This window comes from Ovis canadensis, chromosome 11 (genome assembly GCF_042477335.2).
Source record: "Ovis canadensis isolate MfBH-ARS-UI-01 breed Bighorn chromosome 11, ARS-UI_OviCan_v2, whole genome shotgun sequence".
Classification (NCBI taxonomy): Eukaryota; Metazoa; Chordata; class Mammalia; order Artiodactyla; family Bovidae; genus Ovis; species Ovis canadensis.
In genome coordinates, this window is record NC_091255.1 from 59,770,748 (window position 1) to 59,786,615 (window position 15,868).

General features: G+C 62.0%; 1 protein-coding gene across 6 annotated transcripts in view; it reads right to left on the reverse strand.

The window, feature by feature from the left end:
• Nucleotides 1-15,868, reverse strand: part of BAIAP2 (BAR/IMD domain containing adaptor protein 2) — a 63,932-nt gene that overhangs the window by 5,724 nt on the left and 42,340 nt on the right. For 3 of the 6 annotated variants that reach the window (XR_011247187.1, XR_011247186.1, XM_069543825.1), the window contains exons 7-14: nt 10,404-10,556; nt 7,465-7,689; nt 7,117-7,318; nt 6,262-6,463; nt 5,246-5,314; nt 4,738-4,900; nt 2,921-2,955; nt 404-451 (exon numbers count right to left, since the gene is read on the reverse strand). Coding sequence is in view for 4 of the 6 variants with exons in the window: in XM_069543825.1 (XP_069399926.1) it covers nt 424-451; nt 2,921-2,955; nt 4,738-4,900; nt 5,246-5,314; nt 6,262-6,463; nt 7,117-7,318; nt 7,465-7,689; nt 10,404-10,556 (1,077 nt within the window). In the remaining 2 variants the exon portion in view is untranslated. Of the gene's footprint in view, nt 1-403; nt 452-806; nt 2,283-2,920; nt 2,956-4,737; nt 4,901-5,245; nt 5,315-6,261; nt 6,464-7,116; nt 7,319-7,464; nt 7,690-10,403; nt 10,557-15,868 lie in introns of those variants that run through there. The other 3 variants (XM_069543826.1, XM_069543824.1, XM_069543823.1) reach the window with 3 other exon arrangements.

Here is a 15,868-nt window from a genome sequence, read left to right on the forward strand (position 1 = left end):
CAGACCCGTCCTGGTCTCCCTAGCCCTCAAGGGGCTTTGATACTCACCAGCCCAGGAGCCAGCCAGGCCAGGTTCAGATCCATGCCCAGAGACTGGTCTGAAGGGCACCCAGCCCAAGGAGTCCAAAGCCAGCCTGGCAGCTGATCACCAGGCTCCACCCCGATTGTGGCCAAAGCACCCAGCAGAGGCACAGGGAACCCAGACAGAGAGGCAGGCCAGACCCGCCAGCTTCCAGAGAGAGGAAACCCAAGAGCCCAAGGACAGGTCCAAGGGAAGCGAAGGCCGGAGCTGAGAGCAGAGGCAGGCTCAGCAGACCCCGGACCCCGCTCTGGCCCAGGTCAGAGGGTCTCCGGAGCTGCTGGGAACATAGGCTGACCAGCACAAGAAAACCAGGGCAACTTACTAACTCTAGTCAGGGGCCGCTCAAAATCTGGCCACTTCCACATCGGCACTGCAAGGAAACACAAGGGTTGGTTGGTGCAGGTAGAGCGGCGGGGAGTGAGGGCTGAGGATCCCGAGGAGACGCAAGCTGGATGGAGGATGGGGGCTCCTGGCAGTTAGGCATGCTGCCTGGAGCCAGAACCGCCGAACGCAGGGTGGAGCTGGTTGTCCAGCCCCGGGAGGGTGACCCGGGGTCAGGCCCACGCAGCTCTCACCGGAGCGGGGGCCTCCCCAGCTGTGCCCAGGGAGAGCCATGTGGGCCAACACTATCTGCACCTTGGCTATTCTGTCGGCAAAGTGGCCAGGCTTGCACGAGGCCCAGAAGCACGCAGCAGGGCTGGAAGGAGGCGCCACACTCAATTAGATGCAATAAATAAAACTTTTATTCAAACAACTGCAGTACAGGGCACAATTCAGATTAAAAAAAAAAAAAGGGAAAGGAAACAGGAAAAATATTTTCAGCACTTTACATCTTCATACAAGTTTTGCGGTTTTGTGTCTACATTCATCCATTGAGCATGGAATCCCCTGGATTTGAGATCTTTTAGCAAAATGAACACCAACATAGAAGGTTCCTTTTTTTTTTTTTTTTTTAACAAAGGTCCGTGTTCTGGCTTTGTTTTCTCCTTAAATTATAAAACAGGGTCTGTCTGCGTCTTGAGCTGCTTCTCTCACACACGCTACCAGGCACGTCCTAGTCCACGGGAGGGGGCAGGAGGGTTTGGCTAAACCACATCAGAAAAAGGAGCGTCCACAGCTTCACGGGGGCTCCCGCGGTGGGAAGGGCAGAGCAGCTGCGCCCTCGCTCACTTCCCAGATTCAAGGCGTGAAGAGGCAAAACCAGTAGCCACTCAGTCCAGCGTGTCTGCTTCTGAAGCCACCGAGACACACAAAGAGACGAGAGCGTTTAGGGAGGATGTGGCGGGGTGCCCAGAGCCGCCCTCGCTCCGTCACAGGCTGGTTAAGAGAAACGATTTCCAGAACACGTGGGGGCGGGGGTGGTCTCTGGAGGTCTTTGGAATGTCCGAGTGCAGCCGGGCCCCCTCCCCGCCAGCGCCCTGTGCGGTCGCGGCCATGGTGCCCAAGGCTGGCACCGCGCTCTGGTCTGCCCATCGTTCAGTGGCGTCGGGACCAGGGAGCCGTCAGGGGCCCGGCCTGGCAGGCAGGTGTGCGGGGCCGGGGCCTCCCTCACAGGAGCGGCCAGCTTCCTCAGGAGGCTCCCCCGGCTCAGCCCCAGCCCCTCTCTGGGTGCAGCCTGGCAGGGCGCCCCGGGGTCCAGAGCCTCTCGGAGCCTGCAGCACCCACTCTCCCGACACAGGTGCCAGTGTGCGCGGGGTCGGGTGCGAGATAACAGTGCGCACACCGGAGTCCATGCATGTCTGCTTTTGTTTTTCAGGAAAAAAAGAAAAAGTCCTTTTCCTGTTTTTCATCTTTTTGTTGTTTTTTTTTTGGCTTTTTTGAATTTTTCTTTTTCTTCAAACTTTAGACCTGGCTCATGGTGAGCCTTCAAAGAGGGACAGCGCGTCATGAGCACGGCGGTGGAAGGGGGACTGCGGCGAGGACGCCCCGCCTGGCGGGACGCGTGGGGGCGGGTGTGTAAACACAGGGAGCGGATATGGGGCAGCACCATGGACCCTGGGGGATCAGAGTCTGGGGTCACCAACCGAAAGGCGGGGAGGGGGCAAGTGGGAAAGAAAAACGACCCAGGAAGACACCGACGAGAGCGGAGGAGGAGACCGATGGAGACCAGACAGCCCGGGGGCGGGGGGGGCGGCGGGAGCTCTTCTGAGCAGCTGCCCGGTCAGCGTCCTCACACTGTGGACACCAGCGTGCCGCTGCCGCTGTGAAACAAAGCACAGGACGCTGCCGGGCCGCACGCCTCCCCGGCCGGCCGCCTGGCCCTAGGGAGTGGGGCAGGAGACCCCAGGGCCAGGGTGCAGCCCAGCTCGGGGCACGGGCAGACGAGCCCCGCTCCTGGCCAACAAGAGATGCCTGGACGCCAGGAAAGAGCCGGGCCTCGAAGCAACCAGGCCAAGAGGTCACGCGGCGGTGGTGGGCAGCCCAGGGGCCTCCCCAGGAGAGGAGAGACCCGAGAGGGGCTGCAGTGGGTCCCTGGCTCCAGCCTGGGCACAGGGCCAGTCCTGGCTCCCACTCACCCACAAGGGGAGCACGAAGGCAGCTCCGGCAGGGGCCTCTTTCCCCATGAGGCGATATCCGGGGACCCCCGGCTGCTGCCAGGGGTCAGGGCATCCTGCACTGAGGGCCCTGCCCTACAGAGCAGACTGGGGAGGGCACAACAGGGTGAGGGTCAGAGACCAGGCACCCCAGGCCCCGCTCACTGTCTCAGAGTGGAGACACTGTGGTCTCCAGCCAGGCTCCAACCGAGGAGGCCTGGGAGAGGGACCACCCGACTCCAGCTTCCGGTGGGACGGCTCCCCACCGCCCACAGCTCCCGAAGACGGGTCTGAAAATCTCTTACCTGCTCACGGCCCGCGCCCCATAATCATCCAGACCCTGGTGAGGAAAAGACAGAAAGCGTCAGGCTGGGGAGCCAGGGGCTGAGGCGGGGTCTGCAGGACAGGGGTCCCTCCTGACCCCAGGGTGTGTGATGCTGCCTGCGGCTGAGGACACGAAGCGCCCCTCCCACCCCCAGCAGGGCCCTCCCCGATTCACAAGGATGCTTCCTTATCTGGCCAGTGGCCAATGGAGAGCTCACACAAGACAGGTCACCTGATGACCTCCTTCCGCACATGTTCCCTGTGGCCCTTAGCCGTGAGGGTCATGTGATGAAAATCCCGGCATGTGAGGGCTTCCTAGAGAACCCAGAGCCTGAAACCGTGGAGGGTGGAGAGTGGAGGGTGGGATCTGGGTGGGGAAGCTGGGCTGGCAGAAGCTGATGCAGGGAGGGCAGCCTGCCTCATAAAAGCCTGTGCTGGACCCTGGGCCAAGCGTCCCCCTGAGCCCCAACATTCCCACTGTAGCTGCCTGGCCCCAAAGAAGCTGCTGCCCCAAAGCCACTGAGGGGTACTGGGGACACCTTCCTCCACTCTCTCAGCTTCAAAACCAAGTCCAAAGACTGGAATGCAAGAGCAGCAAGCAGTGGCAGACCCCTCCAGGCCTGGCCAGCTGTGCCATGCGGCCTGGGTAGGGCTGGAGAGGGACTGGGGTGTCTCACAGCTCAGCAGGTGGGCCCCGTGACCCCTGAGGTGCCACAGCTCCCCCAAGGCTGGATCCGCCTCGCCCTCCCTGCTGTTCGCCCTGACCCAGCCTCACTATCTCCAAAATGTTCCATCCAAAGGCCCAGCCACACCACCCACCTCACCCCACTCACCACCTAAGTTGTCTCAAATCACGTGCTCACTGTGCCTAAATCATCAGTTCTCTAAAGACACCCTGGACACCTCATACGGTGCGCACCAGCTAAGCCCTCCTCGTGGCAGCGAAGGGTGGGTGAGGCCGCTCATGACAGCCACCAGCCACGGACATCTGGACAGGGCGAGTCGGCCACCATGTACCCAGAGCCCTTCCCTGCCTTGCCCACTTCTGATGGCACACTGTCAACATGGGAGGCCCCCGGGAGCACCCCCACCCCCCGTTGTTGGGTCAACTCTCTGCCCAAATTCTAGAGAAATACAAGTTCTCTCTGATTCCTCTCCCCCGACCTGGGTCCCCTGGCCCCCAGGTGGAGTGAGGCCCCGACCTGGACACCAGCATGGAACAAAGTTGCTGGCCCCTGCCCACCATGCCACCACAGCAAATGTCCTAGAAGTCTGGGCCCTCTCCAGCCCATGAGCTCCCCAGCAGAGCTGTGGGGACCGTCCACACTCACATCATGGGCCCACCTTGACCTGAAGACCACCCTGCACTGGAGGACCCGCTGGGTATCAAGGCCTTGATCTTCCCCCTCTGGCTCCCTGGTTCCAGGTAGGCTGACCACACATGCCTGGTCCTGCCTCCTTACAGCCCAGACGCATGCTAACTAGAAGGTTCTGGTCACATCTCAGGCAGAGACAGGGCACTCAGCCATGACTGCAGGAGCTTCCTGGGTCTCAGGGAAGGGGCTTCTCCTCCCAAGAGGTGGCGTCCAGAGTGATCCCCAGGCTGGGGGGAGGGCAGACAGAGGGGTTACCATGCTTCTCTGGAGCCCTGAGACTACAGAGGACGCTGGGCTGTGACCTCTGAGCAGATCACTACAGGGGTGTGAAGGCCAAATCCAAAGCTCCAGAGCACCAGGCCTTTTGGTGGAGGCACCCTGAACCCGCCCACCTACAGACCCCGCCACGGCCCCGCACTCACCTGCGAAAACGCGGGCACGGCCACGCTATAGGGCCTCTGCTTGAAGGCGCCGGCTGTCTGGGTGGGGAAGGCCCGGGAGGACGTCCCGTAGTCGGGGGGCGGGAGGGCCAGGTCATCCTTGTCCAGGAGATTACCCGTGCTGCTGCTCTTGCCCTGCTGCAGGCTGCGGGGGTGGGCAGGGCGGTCATCCGGGCCCACCTGGGCCCCCTGCTTCCCTTGGCCCCACAGGAGGGCAGAATGGAAGGCAGCAGTGATGCTGCCTGGGTGGGCCTGGGCCTCCCCCAGCCCCCACCCCGCCCGCTCTTAAGAGCAGAGTGTGAGGCATGCCAGGGTGGTACGGGGAGCCCAGTTCACCCTTGCAACTGTCTCGGGTGAGTCCCCGCCCCACCCCACACAGCTCTCAGACACCTCCACCCCTCACAGCACCTCCACACCCCTGGACCCAAGGGTCTCAAACGTGCAGCCCCTACCCCAAGCTACAGGCCACCTGCCCCGTCAGCATGCTCACCTCATGTGCAACCTATCCCCGCCGTCATTGTCTAGGACTCGGGTGTAGGAGAAGGGAAACCAGCCCCGCCTGGAACAGGAGGCCCCGTCAGAGTGCGTCAGCTGGCCCCAGGTCCCACCCGTTCCCCCGCCCACCTGCACGCATCTGAGGAGGCAGTGCAGCAGGGCCTGTAGGTAGGCGGGTTCAGGGTGCCTCCACCAAAAGGCCTGGTGCTCTGGAGCTTTGGATTTGGCCTTCACACCCCTGCACACACTCCAGGGAGACCAGGAGACCCCACTGGGGCATCCATCCAGCTCTGAGCCACCCTGCCCTGGACGGGAGTGGGGCTGTGGGTGAGCAAAGGTGCCAGGACCGAGCAGGGCTCTAACTCTTCAACAAGCAGGATGGAATTCCTGGCTCAGCTCCACATGGCTGCAAAGCCACAGCCCCAACAGGAGAGGCTGCCTGGAGCCCCCATGGGGAGGGTGCCCCTTGGCACTCAGAACTGCCAACCCAGGGTGGCGCTTGCCAGGAGGCCAGAGCCAAGCTCAGCCCAGCCTCTCCCTTCCTGGTGGAGGCAGGCTGATTCTGCCCCGGGCAGGGGTCTCTCAGCCCACCAAAAGACACACGCACGATGGTGGTGGGTGGTGGGGGCAGTCGGAAGGGACAGCCCCTGACCTGGGCATCTTCTGGCTGAGCGAGAGCCAGGCGTTGGCATAGCCTCTTGGCAACAGGTGTCAAACTGAGCTGTGAAGGTGTGGCCTGTGACTCAAGGCCACTTCTAGAACCCTCACAAGGGTGGCTCACGTGCACAGAAAGGCTCTGGGGTGGAAGGCTGGCTTCTGACTGGGAGGCCACGTGCACATGTGGGGTGCCGGGCTGAGTCAAGGGACATAGAAGTGAGGGCTGGTGGGGGCCTGCGGACACGTCTGTCCCTCCTAATGGACCTGTGGGACCTGGATAGTCAGTCTGAAGGAGGACCCAGAGCCAGGACGCAGGCACCCAGGTCAGGAGGCTGACGCCCCCGCCAGACTCACATCTTGGTCTTCTCGCTCTCGCCATAGTGCCAGCCGTCTCGGGCCTCGGGCACCAGCAGGGTGATGAGGTCGCCCTCCTTGAAGCTCAGCAGGGTGCTGTTGTCCCCGGCCGCGTGGGAGAAAATGGCCTTGACCCGCATGCGGCCGTTGCGCTCCAGGCCAGCGGCCATGGAGCTCGAGCGCGGCAGGGTCTTGTTCTCGGCTGCCAGGAACGTCAGGGCAGGTGTGAGGGGGAGCTCCACCACACGCGGGAAAGGGCGCGGTCACCCTCCCGTCAGCTCAGCTGTCCAACCGTGGGACGCTTGGAGCCCCCAGGTGGGCCTGGAGGTGGGCGGCCCACCCTCATGGATGACTGCCAGGCCTCCGGGGCTGTCTGGCTCAGACTCCGGAAGGAGCTGGGAGCTAGGGTGCGTGTGGATGTGGCCTCTGACCCGCCGCTCATTAGCTGGGGCAGTTCTCTGGGTCTTAGGCTCAGCTTTCCCATCTGCTAATGGGGAGACCCTCACAGGCCAAGGCCCACTGGTGGGGCTGCAGGAGGGGGAGTGCTGTCCATGGCAGACAGGCTGGAGGCAGGGCAGGGAATGGTCCCACGGTCAGCAAAGTGCCCTCCAGTGTCACCCATCTGCTCCTGTCACCGGCTGAGCTGCTGGCGTCCCTGCACCGCCCTGCCCTACCACACTCACTTCACGGGGGAGCCTGGTCAAACTCAAGGATCCGGGATGGAAATCTCAAAGCGGTCCCCAGGGTGCTGCACACACGTGTGCCTGTGAGCCTCTGGGCTCCCCCCAGCCTCCCCTCGGGGATGCCGTGACTGCTGTGGGCCGGGTGGGCCTGGGGCCCCAGTGGAGCGCTTACTGGTGGCGTAGCTGTTCTTGGGCGCCACGCTTTTGCGCACGGGAAGCGTGTTGGAGTAAGAGTCACTCAGTTTGCTCTGAGACTGCGGGGGAGACGTGGACTTGGGCTGGGCAGCCTTGCGGTCAGCCCATGGGTTGTAGTCCTCGCTGTCTGGGCCCGAGACGCCGTTCATGACGGGTGCATTCTCCTGGGCAGACAGCCGCTGTTGAGAAGAGGTGGCGTGGGTGCGGTGTGGCAGGAGGGCCTGGGCCCGGCAAGGCCCCCTCTTAGGGCACCCCAGGATGCCAACCACCGGCACCAAGGGGAACCATCCCCACACCCACAGAACTTTCTGAAGCGAGGACTTACCCCCACAAACGGGGCCAGTTCGGGGGGCACTGGCAAGGGCTTGGCCCCCGGAATGGGGTCTGAGATGACCAGGCTGGACTTGGAGGCCGATAGGCCACTGGGGAGGACGGAGCCGTTGCTGTTGCCCATCTGCTGCATTAGCTGCACGGCACGGTCGGGGATCTTGTTGGGGTCGGCGCAGGCCTGCTGCCATAGCGGCAGCTTCTGCGCCAGCAGCTCCTTGCCCTAGAGTGGAGGAAGCCGAACAGGGTGGGTGTGAGGGCCAGCCTCAGGCTCCCGCAGCCGGGGGGCTTCCCCGCAGGGCTGGGAGAGGCCAGGGCTTGTGGTCCACCTCACGGACACAGCCCCTCGACTCCCAGATGGCACCAGGCGGCTCCTGAAGAGACACACCCAACCCCAGGTGGGCACACCTGGCTGGGGCTGCTCTTCGCCAGGTGGGGTGCCTCAACGAGGTGAGCCACCTCTAAGTCCCTGACTCCCGACCTGGGAAGGGGCCGGGTATGGTACAGCATGCCCCCCAGCTGAGAGACCCTCAGAATGAGGTCAAACCAAGGCCTGACCCAAGAGGGGCCTCCCCAGGGGCCTGAGGGAGTTGAAAGAACAGGGGCCCACGTGGTCAGCCGTGGAACAGGACAGGCTCTTTGTGGTGAGGTACCAGGAAGAGTGCTGTTCAGGTAGACTTGAGGGCCAGGAAACCTCACAGGGACAGAGAGGGGACTGTGGGGAAGGGACAGAGCTGCCCAGGGCCCAACTGCGGTCCGCGCTCCCCCACCCCAACCCAGGGGCCCTTGAGCCCAGCTGTCCCTCCAGTGTGCTCTGGGGTCTGCCCAGGACACAGGGGGCTAGAGGGCACAAGGGCCTGATAAAGCACGAGGAAGCCCCAGGCCTGACCAGGGTCCCAGGGTGGGGGTGTGGCCAAAAGCAAGACACTAGCCTGAGACCCGCTGCAGCCCATTCAGGGGGCCCGGATCCACGGCATGGACACACTTAGGGCCCTGGAGATGGCTCTGCCTCCCGTCCTAGCCCTCTGGACAAGGCGGGCTACCCTCCCTGCGACATGTGATACAACTGTGTTTCCACGCAGATCCCAGACCCACCTTGGGTGGAGCTTAGGGCAGTCAAGGTCTCCAGGACCTTGGACGGGTCTGTCCGGCCCTCACTGTCTCTCCTCATTTATCTTCCCACTTCTTTTGGCCTGTGTCTGGGGCAGGGAGGTGGCACCCACATGGGAAAGCTGGGGGATGCTGGACAAACAGCCCTTCAGAGCAGGCCAGGGCCCCTCCCCCAACTTCTGATTTAATCCTGGGGCCAGCAGACCCCTGCATGAGGGCTGGCTGCTTATCTGCATAGAATGTTTAACTGGAAAACAGCCAGGGCAGTTGGCTTACATGTCAGTGGCCACATTCCCTGTGCACTGGCCCAAACCGAAGACAGTTACAATCCAGCCTCTGGCTGAAAGGAAGTTTATGGGTCTGGGCTGGTGGTGAAAAACTGGGTTGGCAGGAACCCTCACCAACAGGGACAACTCAGGGCTCCCCCTCAGTTGATGGCCCTGTCACTGTCAGGCCTGAACCCAGGCAACAGGGAAATGTTAGCTGCCTGCTGCTAGGAACAGCAGGTGGGGCTCTGCCTTCACGCCCTGGTGCCCCAGACCTGGAGCTTGTGCCTTTCTCAAACCTCCTGGGGGGCTGGGGTCCAGTTTCTTGGGAAGTCATCTCGCATACACACGATCTGCCCTCCCGCAGGAAACAGAGATGGTGACATCCTGGAAAAGGATGGCTTTCCTGCTTTCCTTCTAGCACGGATGGGTCCACGCTCTGCTAAGCAGCCATAGGGCCCAGCGGCCACCAGAGGGCGCACATGCCTGCCGCGTCGCTGCTGGAGCCGCGTGGGCGCTGCGGTGGCCTTGCCGGAGCACTGCGGCTCTAGCAAGCACCTCCCCGCTGCCAGCCAGCCCTCCAGGCACAGGACCTGAACGCAAAGTCTCACGCGGCGGGGTGGCCCCACCCTGACCCTGCAGAGGACAGAAGGCCCATCACTGTCCTTGCGCTGCACCTGTGGCAGCAGCAGGCCCTCGGGCAGGCCCAGGCAGGTAGGAGCCTCTCCGTGGAGGCTGAGGCCATCTGTCAGCCTGGGGACCAGAAGCTGAGTCAGATCAAACACGTGTGAGGTGCTACCCCCAGAATCCCTTTATGGAAAAAAGGACACAAATGAGGGTCTCCTTGATTGGCTCGGGCTGCCTAACCACACCTAAGCTCTCAGAATGTTCTGGAATGTTCCAAATGACACCTCTGACCCCACTCCAGTTCCTACCTGTGGACTACGGGGAACAGAAGCCCCACTGAAGCTATCTGTTTTTTCAGGGGAGATGTGTCCTCTGGGTGGTGCTGGCCTCAGGGGGCTAAGCTGGCCTCTATAGGGGCTGGTACTGCAGCACCTCCCAAGGAACTTGCTCCCTGGAGAAGACCCTCTCAGTGGGCTACTGATATGAACAGTGAAACTTTAAGTGTTAGTTGTTCAGTCGTGTTCCACTCTTTGCGATCCCATGGACTGTAGCTCGCCAGGTTCCTCTGTCCATGAAATTCTCTAGGCAAGAATACTGGAGTGGGTTGCCATTCCCTTCTCCAAGGGATTTTCCTGACCCAGGGATTGAACCCTGGTCTCTTGCATTGCAAGCAGATTCTTTACTGTCAGAGCCACCAGCAAAGCTTGAGTTACTGGTGTAACTGCTCTCAAAAAAAGCACCTGGCAATTTCTGCTGGGAGTTGTAGAACATCTGCAGCCTTGACCTGGTGACTGTCCTTCCAGAACTCTCCTCCTGAGGAGATCGAAAACGCAGTGTTCCCTCATCACAGCTCAAGGTGGGGCACGCCCCCATATTCCCCAGGGAGGCAGTTTGTGCCAGGGAGGGCCCAGCCCCGCGAAGAGCAAGTACCCACCTTGGAGTGGTAGGCGGCAGAGTTCTTGGCCACGGCGCACTGCTTTTCCACCAGGAAGCAGAACCTCCGCCTCTCCTCAGTGAGGGCGGTCTTGTAGCCGTCGGACACGTAGCTCTCTAGCTCACCCTGCTTGTTGCCGATGGCATCGATGTACTGGGAGTGGGAGAGGCAGATAAGCCCGAAATGGGACAACACTTCATCACCTCCCGTTCTGAGCAGCCCCACAGAGGGGGAGGACACTTCTCGGCCAGCCCACTGGTGTGGGCGCTTGGCCGTGTGACTCACTTTGGCCATGAGGCTATCCCGCTGAGCCACTGCCCCCTGGTCCCCTGGCAGCTGCCTGTGTGGGGACCACGTGGCAGACTGCCCGGTCAGGCTGGTGTGGCACCTCCCTCAGACCCCGACACCAACCATAAAGGCCATCCCGATAGTCGGAAGACCAGGACAGCTCAGCTGGCACTGTGCGTTCGAGAATGACTAGTTCACGCGCGAATCCCACGGGGGTGGGCAGAGCGCACAGTTCGATGCTACAGCACACCAGAACACTCTGGTTCTGCAGGATGGAAAGTTCCAGTAACAGTTCCACCGAGACTGGGGGCAGCTGTCCCAGGGAGGCCTGCAGGCCCCCCATGTCTGTGTGCAGCCCCGCCTCTGGGATGCAGGAGAGCCTTCCAGCCCCCTCCCTGTCTCCCCTCTCTCCCCCAAGCCCACTCCACGCTCCACAAGGGGCACAGACTCCTCTGTCCTGAACTGGGATCCCTTTCCACCGCGCCGCGGCCGGCTGGGGGGACCAGCCTTCACAGAATCAAGCCCCATCCTGCGGCAGGGGCAGACCCGGGCCACGAGGGGGCGGCCTCCCCCGCCTGACTCACCACCTCCCCCACAGCTCTGACTCAGCATGGGTGGGTGGTGCGGAGCCGGGTGGGCGCAGTGCAGGCTGTTCCTGGCCCCTCCCTGCCCTCCCCCCCACATCGCAGCAGCACGCAGCTGGAGGGCAAACGCCTGCTGGGCGTGGGCTGTCCCCAGCCCTGTCCCTAGCTCAAGCCTCTGCCAGTGTGAGCCTGCCTGCCCAGCACTCTCACCAGGACAGGGACCCTGCTCCCTCTGCACCTGCAGACCACCCTGCCTTCAACACTGAACTCCACTCTCCTAGCCCTAAGAGAGCAGCTTAAACGGGCCTCCACGTCCCCCACCCTGGAGGAGTCTGCCCTGGCCCTCCTGAGCAGCTGCAGGGCCAGCCAGGCCACAAGGTGTGCCTAACAAAGTCCGAGCAGGAGGGGAAAGGCCCTCAGGCCAGCCCTGCTGGCTGCCTCCACCGCCCCTCCGCACCCGTCCCCGAGCCCCACGTTATGAAACACGTGCGCACCCAGACCTCCAGCCTCTGCCCTTCCAGCCTGCAGAGTGGCTCCTCCAGGAAGCGGGAGAGTCTGCAGATGCAGGGTGCCATGGTGGGCAAGGCCATGCTGTGTGGAAGGACCCCTCAGATGCCACCCACCAAGGGGCTGGCTCACACCCCAAAGCCCCCACGTGGGCAAGAGGCCTGAGGGTAGGAACACCTGCTGGACACAAGGGCCTGGAAGGGACAGGGCTCACTCAGAGACGGGGACACTGATGCAGGCCCCTGCTGCCGCACCCCATCACCTAAACAGCAACCTGGCACTAGACCGAGACCCCCCGAGGGCCTCCGCTCACTCTGCTCCGTGGCTGTCCTACCCGCTCCGGGGGACAGTGGAACATCGGTGTGGCCTTGCAGGCTTCAACCAGCCCTGGACCAAGATGCCTCCCTCGGCCTGCTCTCGAGTACATGGGCGCTCCTGGGCTCAGCTGTGATCCGAGCCCCCTAAGGGGCTTCTAGAGTCTCTGCAAAGCTCTAGAAGGGGAAGTTTGGGGTTTAATCCCAGTAAAAGCCCCAGCCAGCCGGTCCCTGGGGTTACCACCTCCCACCCTCCTGGGGCGCCGCTCCAGCGCCAGGCAGGCCTGGGAGGCAGGGCGGGCGTGGAGTGAAAAGGTTGAGGCCCTGAGAAGTCAGCACAGAGCCTCGAGAAGGCAGGCCCAAAGGAGGCACCCACGGTCACCTAAGCAGAGACTTTGGGGGCGGAGGAAGGCACCTCTGTGAGCGGTCACCCCAGGACAGCAGTGTAAACCGGGACGCGGGCCCCCCGGGTCTAGCCACCCTGAGCCCGCTGCTGAGGACGGCTCCTCCTTGCACCGCCCGGCGTCCCTGTCCGTCCTGCAGCCGGTTTCTGGGTTTTCAGGCTGCGGTAACGTCTTTCACCTCAACGTTCCCACTCCCTAGAGGGGAAAGAAACCGGCTCCGGGCGAGCTGGCGCGGGGTGCTGGCCTCATTAGCTGCCTGGCAGCCTCCCGTGCCGGGGGAGGAAGTGGCGGTTTATTTTTAAGATTTCCATTTATTCAAACGAGCCCCAAGATCAGCCAGAAGCAGCTCAAGTCTCAGGCAAGGACCCGGGGGCTCTCGGAGCCACGCAGTGTCTTTCCAGGACCACACCTGCCCAGGATGGGGCAGGAGACACGTCGGCCTGGCTGGGATGCCCGGCCCAGGAGAGCTGACCCTTCCTCCTCCCCCAGCATCCGGCCAGGACCCAGGCTGCCACTTCTGTCGAGGAATAACTGCCAGCCCTCCTGACCTCCTTCCCCAAAGCTGCCTCCTTGCAGAGGGAGGCCACCACTTTGAAGGGCAGACCCTGGAAATCTAGGCCGAGTGAGGAGCTTCGCGTCCAAAGGAGCTGGAGAGGAGGACACCCCAGGCCACACTGGCCGCGGTGGGCAGGGGACATTCCCGAACATGCAGGAGCGCCCACGCTCTCTGGGACGGGCAGAGGACAGAACGTGCCTCACCCGACAGACCTGAGGAGCTCCAAACAGGCCACAGAAAATGGCCTGAGCCCATCCCCGCTGCAGGCGGGCACCATGGCCAGGCTCCCAGCGTCCTGCCTCCCCACCCCCCACCCCTGCTCCTGGCTTAGCGGGTGCTATGGCGACGGCACTATAGAAACACCCAGCTGAAAGCATTTAAGACCCACGGAACGCTCCCACTTAGTCACCCTGGGCTGAACAGCCCTGTAATCCGAGAAGACAAAAGTGATCAGGACGCATGTCTCCTCTGCGGAGCGGCCCAGTGACTCAGAACGGGGGAGGGGCGCTCTAGCAAACACCCGGGGCTCTGGTCTCCCTCACCCGATAGGCCACCCAGCTTTCCCACGTTTCTCCAAATTTCTTAGAACCCCCATGTGGTCCCTAACCGCTGCAGCTGGGGAATGACAGTGGGATCCTTGGCCCTCAGCTGTCACTGCCCATAACCATCACTCCAAGCAGACAAGGAGAGAACCCTGGCAGCTGTGATGGACAGAAAGGAACAGCTGGAATGGGATGCCCCCAGCTGCATCCAGTCACTGGGTACATTCTGGGGGCAGCCAGTGGCTTCCCTGGAGCCCGCTGACCAGGGCTGTGTCCCTTTCTGGTCTGATGCACCCTGTGCCCAGGCCAAGAACAGGACGGCCAGCCTTCGGTTCAGGGGATTGTTAAGAATCTCTCTTAAGCACAAGAGCTCCAAGCAGGGCTGGGGACCAGGGCTGAGCAGAGGGCAAGTGTGCCCTCCTTCCCGTAGGCCAGCAGGCGGAAAAGCCAGCAGTCAGCGGTATGGGGCACGTGCTGTGGGCACATTCTCAGGCAGAGAGCGCAGTACCCCTCGCAGGCGACACAGACCTGGGGGCCCAGGCTGCCATTTTCCCGAGAAGGAGCCCACAACCATCACTAGATTGGCAAGGGGTTCTGTGACCAAACAGATCCCACCGCCCACGCGCTGCCGGGTGCACTTACCCACTGGAGTCCAGGAAGAACGTGCTGGGAGGGGCGTGCCCACTGCATCCCTGTGCCCAGACCCCAGGAAAGAATGTGGGGCCACTTCCGTCCACACCAGTGGGCTGGACACGCTGACAAAAGCCTTGAGGCCCAAGGGGACGGGTCTTAGTAACCTGTGAGCACCCTGAGCCAAGGCCTTCGGTGGCTGCTGGGATCCATGCCACCTGGGTCTGGGGTCTGCTTTGCTGCCCTGGGACCTAGAGGAGGGCAGAGCCGGGGCTCCCGTGCCCACTTGCTGGGTGGCCAAGTCTCTGGACCCTTCGGGTCTCAGGTTCCTCAGGGGCTGAGCCAGAATGTCACCACCCAACTAGGCAGCCCCTCCTCACGTGACCCCAGAGGTTTTGCAGGTACGGAATTCACATCCAATTTCAAAGACTCAGCAGGAAAGAGACGAATGCAACCCACATCACTAGTATCTGTTGCAATGATTACGTGTCTAAATAACACTCTAGACGTGTTCTGCCCAGTAAAACGCTTTTCCTGTATCACATTTATTATGTGCCCACCTCTCAGTGCAAAAAGACAGGTACCACGTGCCTGGCGCTGCCCCCAAAAGTCCTCTCAGCCCTGAAAGCAGAAGATGCTCCAGATTTCTCAGTGTTATCTAGCCAGGCAGCCCACTGGGGGGGGCTTAATCTGGGGAACTGGGGGTAGGTACGGGGCGGGGGGGGCAGAGTCCCCCAGAGGACCGAGCAGCTGATGCATCTCTGGACCCAGAAGCCCTAAGAGGATACTCTGGCTTTTCAGTTGCTAAACCCAGAGGGCCTCTGCTTATACTCCAAGGAAAGAAAACATCCCACTGCTGGGATGTCTTGTCCATAGATGCCTTTTGCACTGAAGAGCTCTTTAAAACGAGAACAGCAGACATACAAGGGGCTTAAACCACTGCAGTCAAACCTTATGTGTTATCAGGACCAGCCTCTGCCATTACTGTTTTTGAAGATCCAAATTATGGTTATTTTGTTTTTGCTTTGTTAATTACACATCCCTTTAAATAGAACGAATCTCTCCCCTTTCTCAGACCGCAATCTGAGCCCAGGGAGAGGGAGCCGACTGCCGGAACCGCCTGCTTCAGTCAACACCGGCCCCGGCAACAGCCCACATCTCACAAGCTAGAACACCCGAGGCCCTGCTCTCAGCATCTCAGAGAGGGAGAGCGGAGGATGGCTCCGGACGCAAGGGGGGCTCTCGGCAGTTCTGGGTCCCCTGGCAACCCCAACCCCAGTGGGTGGGTGGGCTGGGGTGGCTGGGCCATCTGCTCTCCTGACAGCAGGAGCCTGTCAGAGTCAGCAGCTCCAAGGACCAGGCTGCTAAGGACCTGGTGCTGGGCGGGCAGGGATGGTCGAGGGCCCTGGCCCGCTGCACTCAGGTTTGGCCCACACTGGGGGTGACCCTGCCCCACATCTATGCCCACCCATCTGCCTCCAGCCTTCTCTTCCTGGGCTCTCACCTCTCCACTGCGGTCTCAGCGGCCCCTCCCTCAGAGCCTGCACACGGGTAGGAAGGACATGCTGTGTCCCCATGACCCCTGCTGGTCACACGTCACACACCAATGTGAATCCCAAAGGCACGCTGACTGCTGGGTT